This window comes from Microcebus murinus, chromosome 18 (genome assembly GCF_040939455.1).
Source record: "Microcebus murinus isolate Inina chromosome 18, M.murinus_Inina_mat1.0, whole genome shotgun sequence".
NCBI classification, from domain to species: domain Eukaryota; kingdom Metazoa; phylum Chordata; class Mammalia; order Primates; family Cheirogaleidae; genus Microcebus; species Microcebus murinus.
In genome coordinates, this window is record NC_134121.1 from 57,353,771 (window position 1) to 57,377,906 (window position 24,136).

General features: G+C 50.2%; 1 protein-coding gene and 1 long non-coding RNA gene across 2 annotated transcripts; one reads left to right on the forward strand and one right to left on the reverse strand.

Annotated features, from left to right (window-relative positions):
• Nucleotides 1-680: 680 nt before the first annotated feature.
• LOC105878923 (uncharacterized) lies at nucleotides 681-8,920 on the reverse strand. The gene is made up of 3 exons (XR_012913106.1): nucleotides 8,803-8,920; nucleotides 1,459-1,623; nucleotides 681-1,350 (listed from the first exon to the last, which is right to left on the reverse strand). It is a non-coding gene; the product is annotated as an uncharacterized LOC105878923 (long non-coding RNA).
• Nucleotides 8,921-9,242: 322 nt separating this feature from the next.
• Nucleotides 9,243-15,350, forward strand: LOC105878919 (E3 ubiquitin-protein ligase TRIM65-like). Its single transcript, XM_020280884.2, has 8 exons — nucleotides 9,243-9,370; nucleotides 9,494-9,537; nucleotides 9,790-10,460; nucleotides 11,536-11,631; nucleotides 11,813-12,046; nucleotides 12,961-13,123; nucleotides 13,341-13,403; nucleotides 14,745-15,350. Coding segments are annotated over exons 1-8 (1,830 nt in total). The 5' UTR covers nucleotides 9,243-9,368; the 3' UTR covers nucleotides 15,302-15,350.
• The last annotated feature ends 8,786 nt before the right edge of the window (nucleotides 15,351-24,136 follow it).

Sequence of the window (24,136 nt, forward strand, 5' to 3'; positions counted from 1 at the left end):
AACAGATAATTCCTGTATCTCGGAGTCTGCTCAGTCCTAAAGCCCAGGTGGCAGCTCAATTTTTAATAACTGCCTATTTCCTTTCTCTGTAAGAAAAAGAAAAAAAATAAATTTTTAATAAGAATCATACCCCACAGATTTAATCAGTAAAGCATTCCGCTGGAGTGAGCTGTTACTTCATTAAGCCAGTTTAATTCCTTGATCAGTTTCCTATACAGAGCAATTAAATTGCTTCTTTCTGTTTTCGTTTTAATATTTACTTTAAAATACTTTCATTAAGATTGCTTTTTCCATGAGATTTTATGGTGAAAATTTAATTCAATTTAACCAATTCTGACTTTCGCCCTTGTGGGTTTTCTTTTGTAGCTATTGTCTTCCCCATGTTTATTTTCCCAAGTCAGATTTTGCAAATCAAAATCTAAGTCTTATAAATCTAAATTAGTATATTTTAACTGATGTCAGCTTTTTGTTAATTATTTCTAACTAAAAACTTACAAGATGGCCAGAAGATTAATAGTTTGTATTTCTTGGCTGTCCTGCAAGGAAATTGTGAGCAGTTTCACTCGGATATTCTTTGGTTGCTTTGTGTCCAAAGTTGGGCTGTTACTTCTACTCACATTTCATTCCAATAACTGCACTCATTGTACTGTCTACGCGGTTGGAAATGAAAGAGCAAAGCATTCTCAAAATATGTCCTGCTTTACTCAGTGGTGATGGGTAGCTAACAAACACATATTTTAAAAGGGGGCTTTGGAAGGCACCACTAGTTCTTGAACTAGACCCTGAGAGGGGACAAGGATGTGCGTGGGCGGTGCAGGCAGGCGTGGGTGGCCTGCCACCCTCCTCGCAGTGAGCAGACCTGGCCCTGCTCGCACAGGGCTGCAGCAGATACCCACTTACTGCCATGTGCCACACAGCCCCGAGTGCCGGGCCAACCGGGCGCTGAGGACCCAAAACTGGAGCGGGCAATGCTGGAGGCCGGCCAGGAAGCTGCTCTGACAGCCAGGATCGAATCACCTGCACCTGGGCAGAGGCAGCGGGGACTGGAGTGGCAGCACACTGTGGGATCAAGTCCCACACAGAGACGTAGAAAGCAAATGCTACAGGATTTGGAGAGGGCGACTAGGGAGCTGGAGGAGAATGGAGGGATGGTCAGGTTTGGACTGAGAAAACCAGGGGTAGAGCCAGTTTAGAGTGAGATAGTGAGTTCAGCTGTAGACAAGTTGAATCCGGGCTGCGGGGGCCAAGGTCTCCCGAAGACTAATTGGAGCAGAAGGCTGGCTCTCAGCAGCGTGCTCCGTGCTGGCTTCTTGAGGTGTTTCTATTCATAGTCTCAGCCCCCATGGCAACCTGGGGGATAGAGAAAAGCAGTCGGCACCGAGTTCTGAGTTCTGAGCACACTTAGTCATCACAACCACCTTATGAGTTCTTTTTACTCCCATTTTTGAGATGACGAACCTGGGCACAAATGGGAGATAATTTGCCGTAGGTCACAAAGCTCTTGGGTGGGTTGGGGAAACCGAGGCTCAGAGGCAAAGGGGTCTGGCCCCAAGGCAGATCCAGTAGTCAGGCCCCAGAGCCCATACTCTTCAGCTGCTACACCGGTGTTACGAAGCTTCGCGGCTGAAACGCAGTTTATCAAGGTGTAACTCAGACTGTCCCCCAACGTTGTATTATGAAAATTTCCACACATATAGAAAAGTTGAAGAAAATAATAAACACCTGTATACCATCTACTTTGATACATCCATTGTTAACATTTTGTGGTATTTGTTTTATCTAGGCTGCTATTATATTTAAATTATACGTTTTATTGGGTTGTTGTTTTTTGAGTCTCACTCTGCTGCCCTGGCTAGAGTGCCATGGCATCAGCCTAGCTCACAGCAGCCTCAAATTTATGGGCTTAAGTAATCCTGCCTCAGCCTCCCAAGTAGCTGGAACTACAGGCATGCACCACCATGCCCAGCTAATTTTTTTTTTTTTTTGAGACAGAGTCTTGCCTTGTTGCCCAGGCTAGAGTGAGTGCCGTGGCGTCAGCCTAGCTCACAGCAACCTCAAACTCCTGGATTCAAGCGATCCTCCTGCCTCAGCCTCCCAAGTAGCTGGGACTACAGGCGTGTGCCACCATGCCCGGCTAATTTTTTCTATATATATTAGTTGGCCAATTAATTTCTTTCTATTTATAGTAGAGACAGGGTCTCACTCTTGCTCAGGCTGGTTTCCAACTCCTGTCCTCGAGCAATCCACCCGCCTCGGCCTCCCAGAGTGCTAGGATTATAGGCGTGAGCCACCGCGCCCAGCCCCAGATAATTTTTTTATATGTATATTTTTTAGTTGTCCAGCTAATTTCTTTCTAATGTTTTTAGTAGAGACAGGGTCTCACTCTTGCTCAGGCTGGTCTCGAACTCCTGAGCTCAAACGATCCTCCCCCCTCGGCCTCCCAGAGTGCTAGGATTACAGGCTTGAGCTACCATGCCCGCCCTATTATTGGGTTTTTGCTGAATCATTTAAAGATAATTTGCAGACATTGTGATATTTCACCTTAAATACTTCAGCAGAGGCTGGGCACGATGGCTCATGCCTGTAATCCTAGCTCTTGGGAGGCCGAGGCGGGCGGATTGCTCAAGGTCAGGAGTTTGAAACCAGCCTGAGCAAGAGCGAGACCCCGTCTCTACTATAAATAGTTAGAAATTAATTGGCCAACTAATATATATAGAAAAAATTAGCCAGGCACTGTGGTGCATGCCTGTAGTCCCAGCTACTCTGGAGGCTGAGGCAGGAGGATCGCTTGAGACCAGGAGTTTGAGGTTGCTGTGAGCTAGGCTGACGCCAAGGCACTCACTCTAGCCTGGGCAACAAAGCGAGACTCTGTCTCAAAAAAATAAATAAATACATACATACATACTTCAGCAGATATCACCTAAGAATAAAGACATTCTTCCCCATAACCACAATTACTGCCAATATCACATCTAAGAAAATTAATAATTCTATAATATCACCTAAATATCTAGTTAATATTCAAATTTCCTCAACTGCCTCAATATGTAGGTGCTTTTTTTTTCAAGCCAAAATTCAGTCAAGTTTGCCCATCACATTTGGATTTTATATCTCTTCTGTCTTTTAATCCAAACAGTCCTCCTACCTTTTGACATTTCTAAAACGTAACAGTTTGGAAAATATCACAGTCCACTGCATATGGTGAGTCTAACTTTATTAAACTTTTGCTTCAATTATTATTTAGTTAAGATACCAGTTCAACTGCCTTCATAAAAGCTAAAGTCGAAGTGACTGAAATACAGTAGAAGTTTATTTCTCCCTCTCTCGTAATAATCTAAGCATACGTGGTAGCAGTCCAGACTTGATGTGGCAGCTCCACCATACAGGTGGCCCATGATCTTTCATTTTATTTTTTGTAGAGACAGGGTCTTGCTTTGTTGCCTAGGGTAGCCTCAAATTCCTGGCCTCCTGCCTCAGCCTCCCAAAGTACAAAGATTACAGGTATGAGCCCTTGTGCCTGGCCTTATGATCTGTCTTATCACTCTGGCATTCTCAAACACAGCTTCCATCCTGTAATTTAAAATAAGCTCCAGTTCCCAGTTTTTTCTATGTATATTAGTTGGCCAATTAATTTCTTTATAGTACAGACGGGGTCTCGCTCTTGCTCAGGCTGGTTTCGAACTCCTGAACTCGAGCAATCCACCTGCCTTGGCCTCCCAGAGTGCTGGGATTACAGGCGTGAGCCACCACACCCAGCCCTTGAGTTTCTATTATTAAAGGAATATGGAAAAACAGATATTAAGGGACCACCACCCGTCTCTGCACATATATGTACATGTGCCGGGTGCGCTGGGTCGGATGGGAACATTCTTTCTTCCTGGGGTTTGCAGTTCGAGTTTGAGATCCTCGACCACTTCTCCATACCCATCACAGACTTAGCACATCTGGATGGAAGCTGTGGGAGGAAATGTGAGAGTGTGGATGAACTCTCCTACGACAGGACTCAGAGAGCAGCAACACGTACGGGGGGAAAGGAAGACAAGACAAGGGAGAGGACTGAGAAGTCGTCAGGGATCCAAATAAAGAACCAGAGGATGAACTGAAAGTCGTGTGAGCCACGTGTCCTCTGAGCGCGTGTCCGGCTCCCAGTGGGGAAGGACCATCTGCTTCTAACGCAGACCCACGCTGCAGCACAGGAGAGGTGCTCTGTAAAGGGATTTAAATTTTTAAAAAAGGAAAAATATAAAACCCAAGGAGATGTTCAGGGTCTAATGATGGTGGACCAGATAATTCTGAGCAATATTTTCTCTGAAAATAGCTGGAAAAAATATATATAGAGAGAAACATACATACATACGTAGGTGAGCAGGTGGGCGTGTATATGGTAGTCAAGAATTACAGGCCGGGCATGGTGGCTCACACCTGTAATCCCAGCACTCTGGGAGGCCGAGGCGGGCGGATTGCTCGAGGTCAGGAGTTCAAAACCAGCCTGAGCAAGAGCGAGACCCCGTCTGTACTATAAATAGAAAGAAATTAATTGGCCAACTAATATACATAGAAAAAATTAGCTGGGCATCGTGGCACATGCTTGCAGTCCCAGCTACTGGGGAGGCTGAGGCAGGAGGATGGCTTAAGTCCAGGAGATTGAAGTTGCTGTGAGCTAGGCTGATGCCACGGCACTCACTCTAGCCTGGGCAACAAAGTGAAATTCTGTCTCAAAAAAAAAAAAGAATTACAGGGCCAAGATCCAGGAGAAGAAAGAAACACGGAGAAGCGAACCCAGCGTTTAGAGGCTCCTTTCCGTGGTGAACTTGCTAATTCTGGTAGAGGAAGCTGAGAAGCTAGCAAAGCTATTCTTAGCTCTCAGGGACATGGAACAAATATTGGAGATCAGGGTGTGCCAAGGAGGAGCCCCCGTGCCTTGGGTTGGGAGCCTGGGGGACTGCATACACCGAGGAGCAGGCAGAGCCAGAACACAACAGGCATCTAAAGGGACAGGAGTCTAGCTGGGAAGCATCCCAGTCCCTGATTGGACTAAGGTGACTTATGATTTCTGGTCTCCCTAGCCTCCTGCCAGAAGCTGTCATAAATCTGTTCTGAAGGACTGTAATACCATTCTTAGCCTCAGATTACCACTCGAGTTTCTCAAACGCAACGTCCAGCACACAATGAGCGTGAACCGGGCGAGACAGCCAGACGCTCTGTGCTTCCTCGTGTTAAGCGATCAGAAGTGCACGACACCACGTATGGAAGACACGTGCCAAAAAATTGAACCCGAATCTCACCGGCTCACAGGGAATAGCCGAACATGTTAAATGATACTACAGAGACCTAGCCAGCCACATCCAGAAAGGGGAAAGCATAGTGGGTAAGTTTCTGTTTCTTCAACAAGTAAGTTGCAAAGGAAAAAGTGGGAGAAGGCACTCTTACAAATCTAGAGAAATTTTAGAAACATAACAATATAATACAACATGAGGACTTTATGTGGCTCTAACAACAGAAAAAAGCCATTTGTGTGACAATTGGAGACATTTAAACATTGATATAAAAGAATGTGTACACTTTACTTTTTATTGTGAAGAAATAGAAAAAATAATTTGAGACACTGTTTCTTAAAGGAAAAAAGTCAAACACGTATTTTCACCCACAAATACACATGTACTTACTTTTTTTTTTTTTTTTTTTGAGACAGAGTCTCGCTTTGTTGCCCAGGCTAGAGTGAGTGCCGTGGCGTCAGCCTAGCTCACAGCAACCTCAATCTCCTGGGCTCAAGCAATCCTCCTGCCTCAGCCTCCCAAGTAGCTGGGACTACAGGCATGCGCCACCATGCCCGGCTAATTTTTTCTATATATATTAGTTGTCCAATTAATTTCTTTCTATTTATAGTAGAGACAGGGTCTCGCTCTTGCTCAGGCTGGTTTCAAACTCCTGACCTCGAGCAGTCCGCCCATCTCGGCCTCCCAGAGTGCTAGGATTACAGGCGTGCGTCACTGCGCCGGGCCCTGTACTTACTTTTAAGAGAGAAGAATTCTCTCTTTCTTTTAGAAATCAAACTACGATCTCATTCTCCCCCACACACATATTTCTTTATTTTTACTCACCCTTCTTGGCCAAGGGAAACCCCCCCCACCCCCCACCCCCGCAAAAAAAAAAAATCTTAAAGCTGAATTTCTGGCCATGTAAACAAGGGAGGTTAGACACACCTAGTTATGTCCCTGTCCCCTTTGGAGTTACTCTTTGTAACAATAAGATACTAAACCATTAACAGGCCTGAGGCCACGCAAGACAAAAGTTAAACCACACCTGCAGGCCATCAACTTACTTAACAGGTGGCTGAATCTTGGTGTATGTCCAGTGGCTGGTCTCTGGTTAACAGACTTCCTTATCTTCACTTAAAATGTTCCAAGCCTTTAAACAAAGCTTCATTTCTTTAGCCAATTGCAAATAAAAGAATCTTTAAACCCACCTGTAACCTGTAATCCTGCATCAGGATGTCCTGTCTTTTCGGGCCAGACCAATGTACACTTTCCATGTGTTGATTTATAACTTTATGTGTAATTCCTGTCTCCCTAAAATGTATAAAACCAAACTAACTATGGCAAGACCACTGGCTGAAGGCTTCTTAACCACTTCGGTACCAGCTTCACCTATAGTCGACAGCCACAGATGAACATGCACAGCGACTTTAGCCAACAGCCGTGATATGACTTTTCTAATTTTTCATTGATCAAAATAAAATTGTGAACATTTAAAAATAACGTAATGAAAGCATATATGTATATGTTACCTATTGTGATTTACATGACAAGTAAAGCTGCCTGTAAAGTAAAACAAGCTTTCAGTGCTTTCAAGCTTTCCTCAACACACAAGAGCAAAACGGACTCGTCATTAATGCACAGCACAAACTGTCGTGCGGACTGTGAGTGCCAGCTGTGGGCGAGGGTTCGAGGCCAGTGAGCGCTGAACCGAAGTGGTTAAGCCATGATCACACATATTTCTCTGAGAATAAACTTCTTTAAATTATTTTACAGAGTTTAGGTTCTTTTCCATTGCCATTTCTTTGAAAAGATTAATAAAATGAATAAAATCCTACTGAGACTCATCAAGAAAAAAGAAAACACAAATATTTTCAGGATGTAAAGCAGAGATACAACTATAGAACATACTGTCTTTACAAAGATTATAAATGCCACTCCTAGGTGCACTTTTTTTTTTTAATTTAGAGGATATTTATTTCTTGGGAGGGTGAATGACAGCTGGCTGACACTGATTTCCCTGCTCTAGGGATTCCCCTCCTCTTCATGGAAATCCCTCTCTTCTTGGAAGTGCCCATGGGGAGGCTGGGATGTGAAAAGAAACCACATGCAACACCCCAGAGCCTTAAAAAAATAAAGCGACAAACAACTTCCTCCATGCAAAAACATACTTACAAAATAAATGGACTATGAAAGAGAGGCCACAGTTCCTCCCATCCTGGCTGGGGGCTGCGGGGCTCAGTCCCAGTCCTCCCAGCTAGGATTGCCCAGAGGCTAAATGGTGTGGAAGTGCCTCATGACACAAGAGTCAGCCCTGGCTTCAGAGAGAGGAGGGGAATTGAAAACAGGGACTTGAACAGATGTGTCTATGCCTGTGTTCATTGCAGCATTACTTACAATAGCCAGCAGTCCAAGTGCCCATCAACTGATGAATACATAAACAAAATGTGACATAGCTGTGCAATGGAATATTATTTAGCCATGAAGAAGAATTAGATTCTAATACATGCTATGACATAGGTGAACTTTAAAAACATTATCTTGGGCTGGGCGCGGTGGCTCACGCCTATAATCCTAGCACTCTGAGAGGCCGAGGTGGGAGGATTGCTCGAGGTCAGGAGTTCGAAACCAGCCTGAGCAAGAGCAAGACCCCGTCTCTACTATAAATAGAAAGAAATTAATTGGCCAACTAATATATATATAGAAAAAATTAGCCAGGCATAGTGCGCATGCCTGTAGTCCCAGCTACTCGGGAGGTTGAGGCAGGAGGATCGCTTGAGCCCAGGAGTTTGAGGTTGCTGTGAGCTAGGCTGACACCATTGCCCTCTAGCCCAGGCAACAGAGTGAGACTCTGTCTAAAAAGAAAAAGTTTGAAAATTTAGATGAAATAGATAAATTCATAGGAAAACACCATTTACCAAAACTGATACAAGAAGAAATATACAATGAATAATTCTAAATCTCTTAATAAAATTGAATATGTAATTAAGCACCTTTCCACAAAAGAGAAAAAAAAAAGCATTCCAGGCCTAGATGGTTTTGCCGGTGAATTCTACCAACTTTTAAGGGAGAAATAATGTCAATCTTACACTTATCAATAAGTAATAAAGAATAAATACTTCCCAGCTCATTTTATGAGGCTAGCAGACCTTAATACCAAAATTTGACAAGGACATTACATAAAAGGAAAATTATGGGCCAATCTCACTCATGATGCAAAATTCCTAAGAAAATATTACTAATTGAATCCAGTATATGTAAAGAACATAACACGTCAAAACCAAGCAGAGCCCGTTGCAGAATGCAAGCTGGTTCAATCACTGAAAATCAATCAGTGTCAATTCACCACGTTAACAGAATAAAAGATACGAAGCTTACGATCATCTCAAAAGATGCAGAAAGAACAGTGGGTAAAAGTCAACATGCGTTCCAGATAAGAACTCTTAGCAAACCGGGAATGAAAGGGAATCTCCTCAGTCTTCTGCAGAGCAAACATCAAATGTTTTCTCTGCAATGGGGAGAGGAGACTAGGATGCCTTCTATTCACCTTTCTACTCAGCAAGAGGGGCTGAGCGAACTTGGGAGCAGGAGAGTGAGGTGCTGTGAGCTTTCTAGAGCGTTTTTCCCCTGCTGGGTGGGGGAGAGTGGGAACAAGGAAGCCCGCCAGGCAGCCAGGACGCACAGTGGGGCCTCTCTTCAGCTATATACCTCATCTCCTACAACCTCGATGATGATTTCATGGGACAATAACCATGGTCCAGGGAAATTAAACGAGTTGACCGCGATCCTGCCGTCACTGAGTTGCCATCTTCCCTCTCAAGTCCACTGTAAGACGCCCCAGGTGCCAACAGCTACCCCGCCCGCTGGCAGGGAGGCTCTGCAGCCAGTAATCCAGCCCTGCAGAGGCAGAGTGACTCAGCCCCATGGCACGTCCAGTGGCACACCTGTGCCCTGCTGACATCACAAGCAGAATTCTGGGGCTGATCATGCTTGAATTGTGACATCAGGGAGCAAAACTCTGGGCAGTCTTCAAAGAGGGGGCCACCTCGACAGGGAGATTGCAAAACAGCAGCTAAAAGGGAAGGTGAGGAGGCGGTCACCAGCTTGCAAGAGATGTAAGTTACGGAGGGTGGCGGCACAGTGGACTGAGGGGACCCTCCCAGCCATCTGCAGGGTGGGGCTCAGACAAGGCTCCTGTGCCTGCCCAGTGCCCATGGTTCTTTCTCCTCCCATAACAGGGCAGCAAAGCATCTGTCTGTCTCTGACATGCAGAGAGTTTCACGTAAGCACCTGCGTTCTGACCCTTCCTCCTTTCCCTTGTCAGGAGTAAGTTCCTTCTGCCTATCAACCCTCCTGCCCAGGATTTATTCCAGGAATTAGGGCTGGGACAAGAACACAATCTCCAATTTATGTCCCCCACGTGGGTTAGCTGATGACACAGTCCCTCATCCCATGGGCAGGCAGCTGCCACTAAGAGGACAGGTGTACTCCACTCCTGTCCCAGCTTCCACGTGGCTTCGCTCTGCCTTCCCAGGGTCAGTCCAGGACCAGGTCCCAGCCCTGCAGACCCCTGCCCAGCCCTCGAGAGCTCCCCAGGGCCAGCTCCTGAAGAGTAACAGCAACAATCTCCGCATGTTTGAGGAGCAAGTCCTCTGTCCCATTTGCCTGGAGGTGTTCCACTGCCCGGTCACCACCGCCTGCGGCCATAACTTCTGCATGACCTGCCTCCAAGGTTTTTGGGACCACCAGACTGCCATGGGCGAGACGCTCTATTGCCCCCAATGCCGAGAGAACTTCCCCTCCAGGCCCCGCCTCTCCAAGAATGTCATCCTGGGGGAGATGGTGGCCTGCTTCACCCAGTCCAGGGGCCAGGCCTCAGGCTCCCTGTGGAACCTGGCGGGGCCCCAGGACGTGCCCTGCGACTTCTGTTCCCCCCAGAAGCTCAAATCTGTCAAATCGTGCCTGCAGTGCAGTGCCTCCCTGTGCGAGAAGCACCTACGAAGCCACTTGGAGGACCAGCTGTACCAGGACCACCAGCTGCTGGAGCCCGTGTGGGATCTCAAGACCCGCCTGTGCCGGAAGCACCACAAGCTGCGGCAGCTGTACTGCCGCACGGAGGGCTGCTGCGTGTGCGCGGCCTGCCTGCTGGAGGAGCACAAGAACCACGACACCGCCCCGCTGGAGGAGGAGCGCGCCAGCAAGGAGGTGAGGCCCAGACCAGAGGACAGGCGGGGACTCTCTCCGGTCTCCGAGTCTTCCTCCTGTCTCTGGAGGAAAATCATGCAGCTGTGAGAGCGAGGGTCACCAGGGCCAGCTTGTGACTCGAGAACGTGCTGGCGAGTTAAATGAGTGAGGATCCAGAACCGCACGTGTGCAGCCCGTGTCAAGCTAGCAAAATACACACCACGTTCAGTTGGGCGAATCCCTCCGTTTCCCTATTTCCAAGTTTTCTTTAATATGCTTGTGTCGTTTTTTTCTTTCTTCTTTTTTTTTTTTTTTAATTTCTTAGCAATCAAGACCCTAGTGAAGCTTGTGTCGTTTTTGTAGTGAGATCCTTCTAGTTTAGATATCCCGTCATGCATGTTCTGTGACAGTCCTACTCTAGCACGGCCACCGTCCGTGGTCCGTGGCAAGCCAAGGAGCTCGTGCTGGGAGGTAGGCCAACTATCGCCCCGGTTAGCTCAGCTGACAGGTTGCTCATCGCAAGACCTTCTCGGTGAACGAAGCTCTGCACTGGATTTGCAGTCTGGCGTGAGCTTCTTATCGTGTTACCGACCAGCGACCGTTCACAGACAGGCACTTGGGATGGCACTGCTGTATGATACAACAATAAAAATGCCCGTTGCTGCCACTGGTGGTGACTGAAGGCTTATGTGGGCCTCGGGCCTGGCAGCACTTCCCTGCTGAGCCCAGACAGCCACATACCTGCTGTCCCCCGCCTGCCCCATGGCCTCTGAGCCTCTCAAGCCACTCCACCCTCCACAGCCCCTTCCTGTGGCCTGAAACCCTGGAGTCCCACTGTCAGGATTCCTGTAGTGGGGAGATTTCTGCGCATGGGCAGATAGGCTCTCAGGGAGCGAGAGACCCAGAGCAGAGGGTGGGCCGTGGGCCATCACCCCTCAGCTCGGTCTGTCTCTCTCATTCTCTTTTAAGCCAAGCGGATGAATGCATGGGGCATGTCTCTTCTGAGTTCTGACATGGGGCTCTTTGGAAAAGGGCTTCTCTGAAGCCACCCCTCTGAATCGGGGCCCCTCATCCTCCACCCTTCCCCTTACCCCAGGCCGAGGTTCGGAAGGTCCAGGCCAACGTGGAGAACCAGATGCTGATCCTCGCCTCGGACAGCAAGAAGCACCGGGGGCAGGTGGCCTTTCTCTCGGTAAGGTTGCCCCTCCCAGCCCTTGCCCAGTGCCCTGCATCGGGCCGAGGGGACCTCTCCAGACTTGGAGTGGGGCGTGGGGCCAGGCAGACAGAGACAGGATGGCGAGGCTGGCTCTGGGCCATGACAATGGGGGTACCAGAGTGGGGCTCAGAAACAACTCTCTATGCACCCACCCCAGAAACTGATCCAGACAGCTCGAGATGAGGTGAACACCTGCTTCTTGGAGATGAGCAAAGAGATCAAACAGCTGCAGATAAAGGTCTTGGATTTTGTGGAGAAAGAGGAGGCAGCCGCCCTGGAGAAGCTGGGCAGCTCCATCCAGCAGAGCCACAACCGGCTCCTGAAGCTGGAGGGGGACAGCGTCTGGCTCCACAACCTGCTCAGCCACCGCAGCGACCAGCAATTTCTGCAGGCGAGGCCCCAGCCCTCCCTGCCTCTGGCCCAGGCCCCATCACATCCTCCACCCTCCCTGCACCCACAAACACACCAGACCTGCCTGGGCTCGGGAAGAAGTGACCAGCACTTGGGGCTGCATCACTGTGTCCATCCCCCTGCCTCAGGGAGCCTCCCTGTCCTGGGTCACCCATCCTGAGCTTACACCAACACCCTTGGCTTCCTCCTCCAGCTCAGAGCTCAGCCTTGCCCTAACTCTCCTGCCTTCGTTTCCCTGGAGCATATGGGGGTGTGCCCTGGGATTCTGGGCCTCTGACAGTCTAAGTTTCTCCAGACTCCCCAGATCATGGCCGGAAGGGAGACCAGAACAATCTACATAGCCTGGATTAAAATCCCTTTTCCTTCCCCAGCCCGGGCCTGGCCCCACAGCCAGGCCTGGTGCTGCTGCAAGGGGAGTGGGGTACCAGGCAGGGAAGTGGGGTACCAGGCAGGGGAGTGGGGTACCAGGCAGGGTGGCCCTTGGATGGAAAGGTGGCAGCAGCCTTCTCTGTGCATGGGGCTTGGGGACTCCTAGCACAGATCTCCTTTCTAAGCTGTCACCACATGCCGGGCTGACTTCTAGGGCTATTGACCACCTTGTCCCCTCTCACCCCCACGCAACAGGAAGCTTTGGCACTGGTGCTCACTGAGCAGTTAAAGGCTCAGCCAAAATCCTCCCGTCATTTTCTAAAAATCCGCTTTGCTCAATGCACTGACTAGGCCAAAGTGGCCGTGCCTTTGGCAGAGCCCTAACCTAGGATGTCCAAATAGCTGGAAAAAGGGACGGGAGAGGCCCAGGTTTGAAAGGGGCACTTCTGCTCCACCTGCTCTTGGCTCTGGGGACCTCTGGGCCCTGGCTAACACATGGTCCCATGGCCACTGCCTGCATGCCAGGAGTTCCACAAGCTGAAGCAATTCCCAGCCTGCATGGAACCCCTGATGGGCATCCACTGTGAGGAAACACAGAGCTTCCTCCAGCTGCCAGAGACCCTGGCCAAGCTCCGGACCCAGCTGGTGGACATGGGTCTCGGCTTCATCAACCAGCTCCTTCTGAAGGGTCAGTCCCTGGAGGCCTGGGGCCTGCATTCCTGGAGGCGGAGGGGAGGGGGGCCTGCCCTGCAGGGCAGTGGTGAGGCTGCAAGCCCTTGGAGAGCCCTGCCTGCCCCTGTGCACCTTCCCCAGGCGTCAGAGCCTCCTGGATGCCCATGCCTCCTCTCTCCCGAAGATGCTAGGCTGCTCGAGTGACCTCAGCACAGCCTCTCCATCCCCCCCAGGCATCAAGATGAGCTTCTATGAGGTGCTGCCCCCAGCTGTGGACCGGAAAACACTCCTCAAGTGTGAGTCCTCGGTTCTGGGGTCTGGCCTCGGGGGTGGGAAGGAAAGGTGCAGGGCCCTTGGGTGCCTCGACTTCCCCAGCCCCACCTCCATTCAGGCCAGGGGCTCCAGAGACATCCCAGGTCTCTCTCGCCCCAACCTCCAACTCAGGACTAGGGACCTCAGAAGGATTCAGCCTGGCCCCAGGACCCTGGTAGGAAGGGGAGAAGACCCTGTCCCATCCTACCCCCATGGGTGGGAAAGGCCACACCCACGCCCCAGGAGGCCAGCTCTGCCACGTTCCCTGGCTCTCGGGTGGCACAACCTCTGCCCTCAGCTGGGTGCCTGCCAACCTCCCTTGAGCTTTAGCCAAGCCAGCGTGCATGGCCTCTTCCATTTCTCCCTCCACACGGTCTCCCTGCTGATTTGAAGTCCTTGCAGCCCCTCTCCCAGGCTGCGATGGGGCCAAATCCCAGTGGCCTCTCTGAGATCCTGAGGGTCAAGATTGTCTTGTCTTTGGCGTCCCCCGAATGACCTCCTCCAGGAACCCTTGGCTCTCCCTCAGTCCCACTCAGCTTTGGGTCCTGAATAAATATATGAAAAAGGGGATTATTTACAAGCATCTAGAAGCTAAGACAAGAGTAAAAAAAAAAATAGTAAATAAGGCCGGGCGCAGTGGCTCACGCCTGTAATCCTAGCTCTCTGGGAGGCCGAGGTGGGCGGATCGTGTGAGGTCAGGAGTTCAAAACCAGCCTGAGCAAGAGTGAGACCCCGTCTCTACTATAAACAGAAAGAAATTAATTGGCCAACTAATATATATACAAAAAGAAAAAATTAGCCGGGCATGGTGGCGCATGCCTGTAGTCCCAGCTACTCGGGAGGCTGAGGCAGGAGGATCGCTTAAGCCCAGGAGTTTGAGGTTGCTGTGAGCTAGGCTGACGCCACGGCACTCACTCTAGCCTGGGCAGCAAAGTGAGACTCTGTCTCAAAAAAAAAAAAAAAGTAAATAAATTTTAAAAAGTAAAAACTAATAAAGTTTATAATTATTTTTTAAAAAAAGAAAGGGGGATTATGTTAAGATCTGGTGGTAGGGGGAGGGGCACTCCTGGTCCCCAAGCTCTCCGGCAAGGTGGAACTTTGGACAGCACCCAACTCATCCTTCCTGCAGACTATGTCAGCTGCAACCAGGTGACAGTCGAGGGACTTAAAGGGGGTGGGTAGAGGGGCCACTCCTAGGAGCTTGGGGTGGCAGTATCCTGTGACTTCTATGCAAATGCATTGCAGCTCAGCACGCTCCTCCCTCCCCAGGGCTCCGGCACTGTGCCCTGGGGGGCGCTGACCCTGGCTCCACCACTCACCCCCAGGTTACTGCAACCTGAACTTCGACCCTTCCACGGCCAACGAGGAGCTGTTCGTGTTCAAGGAGACCTACTCCGTGCTGAACCTGGGCATCCTCCTGGAGCCGTCCAGCGCGGGCGGGCCCCTGCCGGGCTTCAAGCAGTGGCCGCAGGTGCTGTGCTCGCGCAGCCTGTCGGAGGGCCGCCACTACTGGGAGGCCGAGGTGTCCAACTCGTGGGTGTGCCTGGGCGTCACCTACCGCCGCAGCCAGCCGCTCAACGGCCCCGCGCGCCGCAACATCATCTACCTGCTGGGCCGCAACCCCCACTCGTGGTGCCTGGAGTGGGACTCGCTCAAGTTCTCGGTGTGGCACAACAACACGCAGACGGTGCTGCACGGCGCCTACCACCGCACGCTGGGCGTGGCGCTCGACTGCGCCACCGGCTGCCTGTCCTTCTACGGCCTCACGGGCGGCGCCAGCCTCATCTACCGCTTCCTCGCCCCCTTCCTGGAGCCGCTGTACCCGGCGGTCATGGTCAGCAGCGGCGCCTCGGTCACGCTCAAGCAGCGCCCGGAGGCGTAGGCGGCGGCTGGGCGGGCTCAGGGCGGCTGCCAATAAAGCTGGACTCGAAGCACTGGCTGGCCAGGGGCGCGCGGAGGGTCGCCGGCCCTGCGGGGTCGCCAGGGCGGAGGGGCGGGTGCCCACCTGCCTGCAGGCCGGCTGCCTGGACTCCACCCACGGCGCCTGCTGGCCGGTCCAGAGAATCCCCAAAACGGGCCGAGCCACAGCCACAGGACAGCACTTAGCCAGGCCAGCCGGACGTCCCGCAGCCTTCCGAGAGGGATTCCTTTTTTTTCTTTAAATATTATACTTTTCTTTTTTTAATTTCATCATATTATGGGGATACAGATGTTTAGGTTACGTATGTTGCCCCTGCACCCCCCCAGGGGGATTCCTGATGGGGTGCACAGCATGCCCCCCACCCCCACCCCACCCCAAGAGGCCCCTGGCCTTGATTCTCCAGGCTGGTCCAGACAGGCACCAGGGGCCTGCCTGTCCCCAAAGGCCCTGTCGCCTGAGAGGGGTCAAAGCTTGAGCAGGTGGCCAGATGGGAGAGGTGGTATCTGAAGGACTGGGTCGGGGGTGGGGGTCCATCTCAATTTGGGGCTTCCCTGGGAGCTGGGAGGCTAAACTGGAGGAACCCAGGCCTATCTCAGAAGTGATAGGCTGAGGACCCAGGTCCAGACAGGGGTGCGGGCTGGTCCCTGCTGCCCAGAAGCAGAGCTTCTCACACCACTGGTGTTTTATAGCCTGGAGGGGGTGTGGATGCTATGGGGGGGTAAACCTTAAACCACCGTCCAGCCTCCTTATCCCTGCTGAAAGCTCCCCCTCCCCCAGCCCCCGGGGACCCACTCAGCTCCCAGAGGGTAGTGCTGCCTGTGCCCAGAGGGGCTTTGCCCACCTCCAGGGGTCTGCCATCTGCCCTGCCCGGCGGGGTGTGCGGAAGCCTCTACCAGAGAGGCTGGATCCAGGCCAGGCCACTGCCTGGGGACCCTGGCAGGGCCACGACTGGGGACTCAGCCCCTCTGGGGAAGCTGAGGGTTCCAGCCCAGGATGGAGCCACCTCTGCATTTCCAGCCTCAACCAGCCACTCTTCCAGGGCTCTCGGTATGGTTAATGATTGGCTCTGAAGAGGAAATGACACGAGTCACAGGAGGAAACATTCCTAGGGCAACACATTCCAGAACGAGGCCACACGGTGCCCCACAGGGGTGTTCCTGAATTCCATCCCCGCCTGACCTGTTCCCAGAGAAATTAGTGACCTGAGTCTCTCCTTCCAGGAGAGATGGCACAGGAGGAGCACAGTGAGGGGGTGTGCTCTGAAGGTCTGGCGGGGCTGGGTGGGGCGTACCCTTTGTCTCCTCTGAGCAAGACTTGGTTGCCGCCTTGTGCTTTGCTGCCGTCCCCATGGAGAAGGAATGAGATAGAGACCGCCCTCCCACATTGAGAGACCTTTCACACCAGCATGCCTAAATCTTGCCTCCCTACCCTCCAATCTTCATTCTTCCTGGCTCAAATGGCTGCCAGTTGTGTAGAGGAGGACTCAGGTCTGGAAATGCTGAGGCAGTGAAAGTGTGACCCAAGCAGACAGTAGGGGCTGTGCAATTCTCCCACCGGGAGCTGAGAACAAGGGGGGCTACCTTGCCAAGTCCTCTTGACTTTGAAAGATACTCAGTTGCAGGATGGTCTGTGGGGCTGAATCCCAACACCCAGGGGTATTATCTGCTCTCTTAAACAGCTGTTCCTTGTTTAGGGGTCCTGGGCCCCTAGGGGTCCACGGTGGTCGTCCTGGGGGCTCCTCAAACTCTTTTATTAGAATTCCCAAAAGCCAAACGGCAGGCAGGCCTGCCTTTCTGCAAGGGCAGGGAGCAAACCCAAATGTCAGGATCTGCAGTCATGGCTCAGCGGTCATGGCGGTTACAGTGCAGCGTGCACTTCCTGGGGGCAAATATCATAGACGTATAAAGGAAAATAAAAACCTCAAGACCTACCCCCCAGCTCCTTATATAAAAGGGAAGGTCAAGCCTGGAGGCTGAGTCATGCAACACTCTTTCCAATGAATAGCTGTTACTAACATTATGCATTAGCCAGATCCTTCTGGAAAGGTATAAGTCCTCAGGCATCCTTATAGACGGCCCCTGCTTCATTTGGGAGCAGATTCCTTGCTAGCTTCCCCTAAACAAGGACATGGAAATCGTAACTTTAGGTCTGCCAGCCGAGTCTAGCGCCTAAAACTAAAGTCTGTTCAACTCCACACTGCTACTGTTGATTACCCGTTTATCTTCCCAGGTGCAGAACGGAAACAAGATCAATCATTCTTCCACCTCCGCAGGAACATCTACATGATTGAGTCTTCCTTTACTTCCTTTTTCACTTCAAACATTCCCCTGATGTAAAATGTAGATTTCCTGGGCATTAACCAAAGTCTCATGAGATTGTGACCAGTTGCCTCACTGCCCAACCCTCTCCTCCATTTTCTTTCCCCAGACCCCTCTTTGGAGAGCACAGGCCACAGATGCCTCTGTGGCTTGTACTTTTCCCAGGCATGTCCTCAGACTTCGGCTGAATGAACCTCCATTGATTGGGATCTTTGCCTCAGTCATTTATTTTCAGTTGTCAGAGGGGACCTGCGGAGGTGGTAGGGTCAGCCAGTGCACCTGGATAATCCACATCAGTGAAATCTGACTTCCTCTTCTCCCACTCCCTCGAATACCACCCACTCACCTCTCCCGTCCTCCTGCTTTAGCACTCAGCGAAGTGTTTTTTAATATTAATCGGAACAGGCTGTACACAAATCTGTCTCCAAGGATTATTAGGATTTTTTAAAGTTTCTGTTATTTTATTAAAAGATTGTATTAATGTCTTACTTGGGTGATTTTCTCTCTTTCTTTCTTTCTTTCTTTCTTTCTTTCTTTCTTTCTTTCTTTCTGTCTGTCTGTCTGTCTTTCTTTTCTCATTTCCCCATACAGCAAAAGGATTGCATAATTTAAAAATTAATGAAGTCACCTTGCAATTTCTGACTATATAAGTAATTTTGCTTTCATTTAACACATTGACATAGCGCTCACTATGTGCCAGCCACTGTTCAAATGGAATGTCCCTAACAAATATAAACTCATTTAATCCTCATAACAACCTGTCAATGGAAAAGAACCCAAACTCTGTAAAATAACTTAAAGAGGTTTATTCTAGCCAAAATATGTGTGACCATGGTCCAGAGAGCCACACTCAAGAAGCCTTGAGAAAATGGTACCACCGTGGTTGGGTTACAGTTTGGTTTTATACATTTTAGGGAGACAGGAATTACACATAAAATCATAAATCAATACCTGGAGGGCGTATATGCGTTTGGTCTGAAAAGGCAGGACATCTCACAGCAGGGGTTTACAGGTTACAGGTGGGTTTAAAGATTCTTTGATTTGCAATTGGCTAAAGAAATGAAGCTTTGTCTAAAGGCTTGGAACATTTTAAGTGAAGATAAGGAAGTCTGTTAACCAGAGACCAGCCACTGGACATACACCAAGATTCAGCCACCTGTCAAGTAAATTGATGGCCTGCAGGTGTGGTTTAACTTTTGTCTTGCGTGGCCTCAGGCCTGTTAATGGTTTAGTATCTTATTGTTACAAAGAGTAACTCCAAAAGGGACAGGGACACAAGTAGGCCTGTCTGACCTTCCCGTCAGACATGGCCAGCAACTCAGCTTTAAGGTTTTTCTGGAGTCCCCTTGGCCAAGAGAGGGTCCACGCAGTTGGCTGAGGGGCCACACCCCCAGCTCCCTGCCATGAATGAACACCTGTCTCCAGCAGCTGTCATGGGCTTCATCACTGACCCACACTCACCCCACTCTCACCCCACTCCGTGCTACCTCCAAAGCATGTCACCTCCTGGCCTCTGCTCATGCTGTCCCCCTACCTGAAGCACTCTTCATACCCACCCCCTTACTTGTCTTTGCCCTACTCATTTCCTAACATTCAGCTAAGATGTGCTGTGTTCCAGGAAGTCTCAAACTCTCCCTAAACCAGAGCAGAGAGTTCCCCTGCTGTCTGCTACAGTACCACCCTCTGCCTGTGTTCCTCCTGCCACCCTCTCAGGCTTAGGGGGCCCCTGGCTATTTCATCTCTATGTCTCCAATTCTTAACACATGCCTGACACACAGCAAGTGCTTAACAAAGGTGGACCCAAGCACTGAAGGAACCCCTCCAGAGGTTGGAGGGTGGGAACCACTCAGATCCCCTCCTGGGTCAGGCCAGGCTGGTGTGAGTGGCCCAAGCCTGGCTGCTTCCCTCTTTCCATCCCCTCCTTGGCCATCACCTCTCTCCCTCCGGAAGCCGAGTCCCTGTGCCACAGCATCTAGGAGGAGCAAAAGCTCCACCTCTCTCTCCTCTGTCTCCACTCGACCTCCCCTGTAGCCTGAAGATTCTCTGAGGCTTAGGACCCTCCTGCACAGGTGTGTGAGACAAGAGACCCATACCTCCCCCAACTTGTTTCCGAACCTCAAATGGCACTGATAGGGACACCATTCCTATTTGCTAAGTGTTATAGGACTCCCAGTGCTTCTTGGACCATGGGTGTTTGGGGCAGGGCAGGGATCAGGGTGAGCAAAGTGAAACAATCACCTGGGTGCAAAATTTAAGGGAAGTTCTAGTAATCAAGATAAATAATATTTTAACGCAACATTTTACAAAATCAAATTAATGTAAAAAATGCACCATGAACAGAATATCGAAATTGTAAATAAAGAACAGGTCTGAGCCAGCGCTAGTGCTCCCTGGCTCACTCTCTTCACAGAAATTCCCACCCTGGTTCCAGTGAAATTCTATTCATGAAACCAGGTAACTGTCCCAGGGACCATAGTTTGCTGATCTGATTTTCTTTAAATATTGTGTTAAATTTTTATCAAGGTTACTGCGCTTTTTTAGCACCCCCTTAATTGTGAGCCATAGGCGAGTGGCTCAGTCGCCTCCGCTTAGTTGAGGGTGTCACAGGTCTGGAGGGGGCTCTGGGAGGTTAGTAGCTGGACGAGGGGGAGGTGTCAGGGAAGCCAAAAGTCTGGCAATGCTCAGAAGTCACGCACCAGTCCCCAACAGCACCCTCGTTGTTAGTCATGCGTATGTGCACGGCCAATGAAAAGTTAAATAACATCATCTAGCCACTCACCCTTGCCAAAATAAATAATAATCACAGAGTCAGAAGCCCAAGGGCACAGGTTAAAATGCTTTTGGTTCCCTGCCCAGTGTTTCTAGAACTTGCATTTACTCTTCCTGCCCGGAGGACAGGAGCCTTACTGCTTTTGTGTCTCACACAGCAAACCACACAGCTGGAGATGACGCTGATAGTTATATTTATGCCCAGTTTGCTCCAGTGTCCCATAAATGTCCCCTGAGCAGCTCCTGTGGGCCAGGCACAAGGCTCCATACAGAGGATATAGTGAGGAGCAAGAGAGACCCAGTCCCCGCCCGGTACAGCTTACAGGTTGGGGGACAGACCCCTATGTTGGTCACAGTGGTGACAACACCAAGCTACACCCTGAGGTAAACATTCAAGGTGACCAAGGAGCAGTCCCACAGCACGGAGGGCTTCCCTAAAGGACTGAAGTTGACCTGAGACATGGAGGATATGTCAGCTGGACAGGACAGGAGGTGGCTGACAGAGGGGTAGGAACACATTGTTTTTTTTTTTTTTGAGACAGTCTCACTTTGTTACCCAGGCTAGAGTGCCATGGCGCCAGCCTAGCTCACAGCAACCTCAAACTCCTGGGCTCAAGTGATCCTACTGCCTCAGCCTCCTGAGTAGCTGGTAATACAGGCATGCGCCACCAGGCCTGGATAATTTTTTGTACATATATTTTTAGTTGGTCAATTAATTTCTTTCTATTTTTAGTAGAGACGGCGTCTCACTCAGGCTGGTTTCGAACTTCTGACCTCGAGCAATCCACCCACCTCGGCCTCCCAGAGTGCTAGGATTACAGGTGTGAGCCACCGCGCCCGGCCATGGGCCACGTTGTTTTGCCACATCGTGCTGAGTTTGTCATCGTGACAATCCCCAGCAAACACTATGTGATGCTAACCACATGGCTCCAGATCCAGACTGCCTGGGATCGAATCATGGCTCTCTGCCACTTAAAACTGTGTGACCTTGACATATTAATAAATAAATAAATAAAATCAAGCCTGGCTAGGGTGGGACTATACCTGTAGCCCCAGCTACTTGGGAGGGTGAGGCGTGAGAATGGCATGAGATCAGGGGTTCAAGGCTACAGTGAGCTGATTGTGCCTGTGACTAGCCACTGCCTTCCAAGACAAACAAATAAAAATAAAGAAATAAAAGAACCTGGGCCAGCCATGATGGCTCACACCTGTAATCCTAGCACTCTGGGAGGCTGAGGTGGGTGGATTGTTTGAGCTCAGGAGTTCGAGAACAGACTGAGCAAGAGGGAAACCCCGTCTCTACTAAAAATAGAAAGAAATTATCTGGACAACTAAAAAAATATAGAGAAAAATTAGCCGGACATGGTGGTGCATGCCTGTAGTCCCAGCTACTCGGGAGGCTGAGGCAGAAGAATCACTTGAGCCCAGGAATTTGAGGTTGCTGTGAGCTAGGCTGATGCCACGGCACTCTATCCCGGGCAACAAAGTAAGACTGTCTAAAAAAAAAAAAAGAACCTATGTGAACTTGGGCAAGTTACTTAACCTCTCTGTGCCTTAGATATCTCATCCGAAAAAAAGCAAAATAACAATAGTACCCACCTCACAGAAGATTGAGTGGGCTGACCTATGTACCTATCTATTTTTACTCATTTAACGAATGTTCATTGAGCTGGGGGTGGGGGAGCGTGGAAGGAAAAGGGGAAGAATATATTTTGATACCACATGCCGGGCAGTAGGGACACACTGGTGTGCTAAGACAGACTCAGGCTCTTCCCTCATAGAGCTTATGATCTAGTGATGGCAAGATAGACTCATCATAGAATTATTTCAATCAGGTGTCAGCAAACTCCAGCCCACCACTTGTTTTTATTCAGCTTGCAAGCTAATAATGATTTTTATATCTTTTTAACAGTTGGGAGAAAAAACAAAAGAAGACTATTTTGTGATACATAAGAATTACATGAATCCATATAATAATCAAAATCTCACTATCCATAAGTAAAATTTTTTTGGAACACAAGTCTGTTCATTCATTTTTGGGTTTTTGTTGTTTTCTTTTATTTATTTTTTCGAGACAGAGTCTCAGTCTCTTACCTGGGCTAGAGTGCCGTGGCGTCAGCCTAGCTCACAGCAACCTCAAACTCCTGGGCTCAAGCAATCCTCCTGCCTCAGCCTCCTGAGTAGCTGGGACTACAGGCATGTGCCACCATGCCTAGCTAATTTTTTCTATATTTTTTCTAATTTTTTCTATATTTTTTCTATTTTTCTAATTTTTTCTATATTTTTTCTAATATTTTTCTAATTTTTTCTATATTTTTAGTTGGCCAATTAATTTCTTTCTATTTTTAGTAGAGACGGGGTCTCGCTCTTGCTCAGGCTGGTTTCGAACTCCTGACCTTGAGTGATCCTCCCGCCTTGGCCTCCCAAAGTGCAAGGGTTACAGGCGTGAGCCACCACGCCCGGCCTGTTCATTCATTTTTGTATCACCTGTGGGTACTTTTGAACTACAACAGAGAGTTGAGTAGTTCCGACCGTTTTTTGTAGTTTTTGCCCACAGAGCCTAAAACATTTCCTATCTGGCCCTTTACAGAAAAAGTTTTCCAACTCCTGATTCAATTGATGCCAAGGCACAATTGTGGGAAGGGGAGGTGGGTGGTGCCAGGAGGAGGAATGATGTGGAGACTCGACCTGGCCGGGGAGGTCAGGGAAAGCTTCCTGGAGGAAGTGATGCTTGAGCTGTTGTCTGGGATGACAAGAGTTCCCCAGAGAACAGGACGGTGCTCCAAGCAGGGGAGTCTGCAGGGGCAAGGACTCCATGGCCAGGGTGGGGAGTGTGGCAGGCAGGGAGGTGGGGGTGATGGAGAATGATCTGAGGCTGGAGGGGTGGGCAAGGGCCAGCCTTTGAAGGGCCCTGTGTCCACCCCAGGGCTCATCTTCACCCGCAAGTCCTGGGAAGCCACCGCAGGCTTTAAGCAGGGCTGGCGAGAAGGCAAGGTCAGATGCACGTGTGGGAAAGGTCAGTCCAGCCGCAGCGTTGCAAAGGGATTTGAGGTCTGAGCGGGACAAGCGGTGGTGGTGGGTGGTCTGGGAGGGTGGAGGTGAGGGTAACGGGCAGATGGGAGAAACAAGGAGGAGGTAAAGGGAGCAGGACTGGGTTGTGGGTTGGATATGGGGCGTGAGAGACAGAAGGTCAAGGAAACGCATGGGATTTGGCTCAGGCCTCTAAACGGATGCTGGCGCTGCCGTTACAGAAACAGCAGGTACGGGCTTGGGCGGAAAAATGAGCCGGGCATGTTGGCGCATGCCTGTAGTCCCAGCTACTCGGGAGGTTGAGGCAGGAGGATCGCTTGAGCCCAGGAGTTTGAGGTTGCTGTAAGCTAGGCTGACGCCACTGCACTCACTCTAGCCTGGGAAGGAAGGAAGGAAGGAAGGAAGGAAGGAAGGAAGGAAGGAAGGAGGGAGGGAGGGAGGGAGGGAGGGAGGGAGGGAGGGAGGGAGGAAGGAAGGAAGGAAGGAAGGAAGGAAGGAAGGAAGGAAGGAAGGAAGGAAGGAAGGAAGGAGGGAGGGAGGGAGGGAGGGAGGGAGGGAGGGAGGGAGAGAGGAAGGAAGGAAGGAGGGAGGGAGGGAGGGAGGAAGGAAGGAAGGAAGGAAGGAAGGAAGGAAGGAAGGAAGGAAGGAAGGAAGGAAGGAAGGAGCAGGTACGAAAGCC

What these genes read in the sequence shown, in the direction of transcription:
- LOC105878919 (XM_020280884.2), top strand. An exon ending in AGGAGCGCGCCAGCAAGGAG is followed by an intron (nt 10,461 to 11,535) that starts GTGAGGCCCAGA and finishes CCCTTACCCCAG; the next exon opens with GCCGAGGTTCGGAAGGTCCA. An exon ending in GGCAGGTGGCCTTTCTCTCG is followed by an intron (nt 11,632 to 11,812) that starts GTAAGGTTGCCC and finishes CACCCACCCCAG; the next exon opens with AAACTGATCCAGACAGCTCG.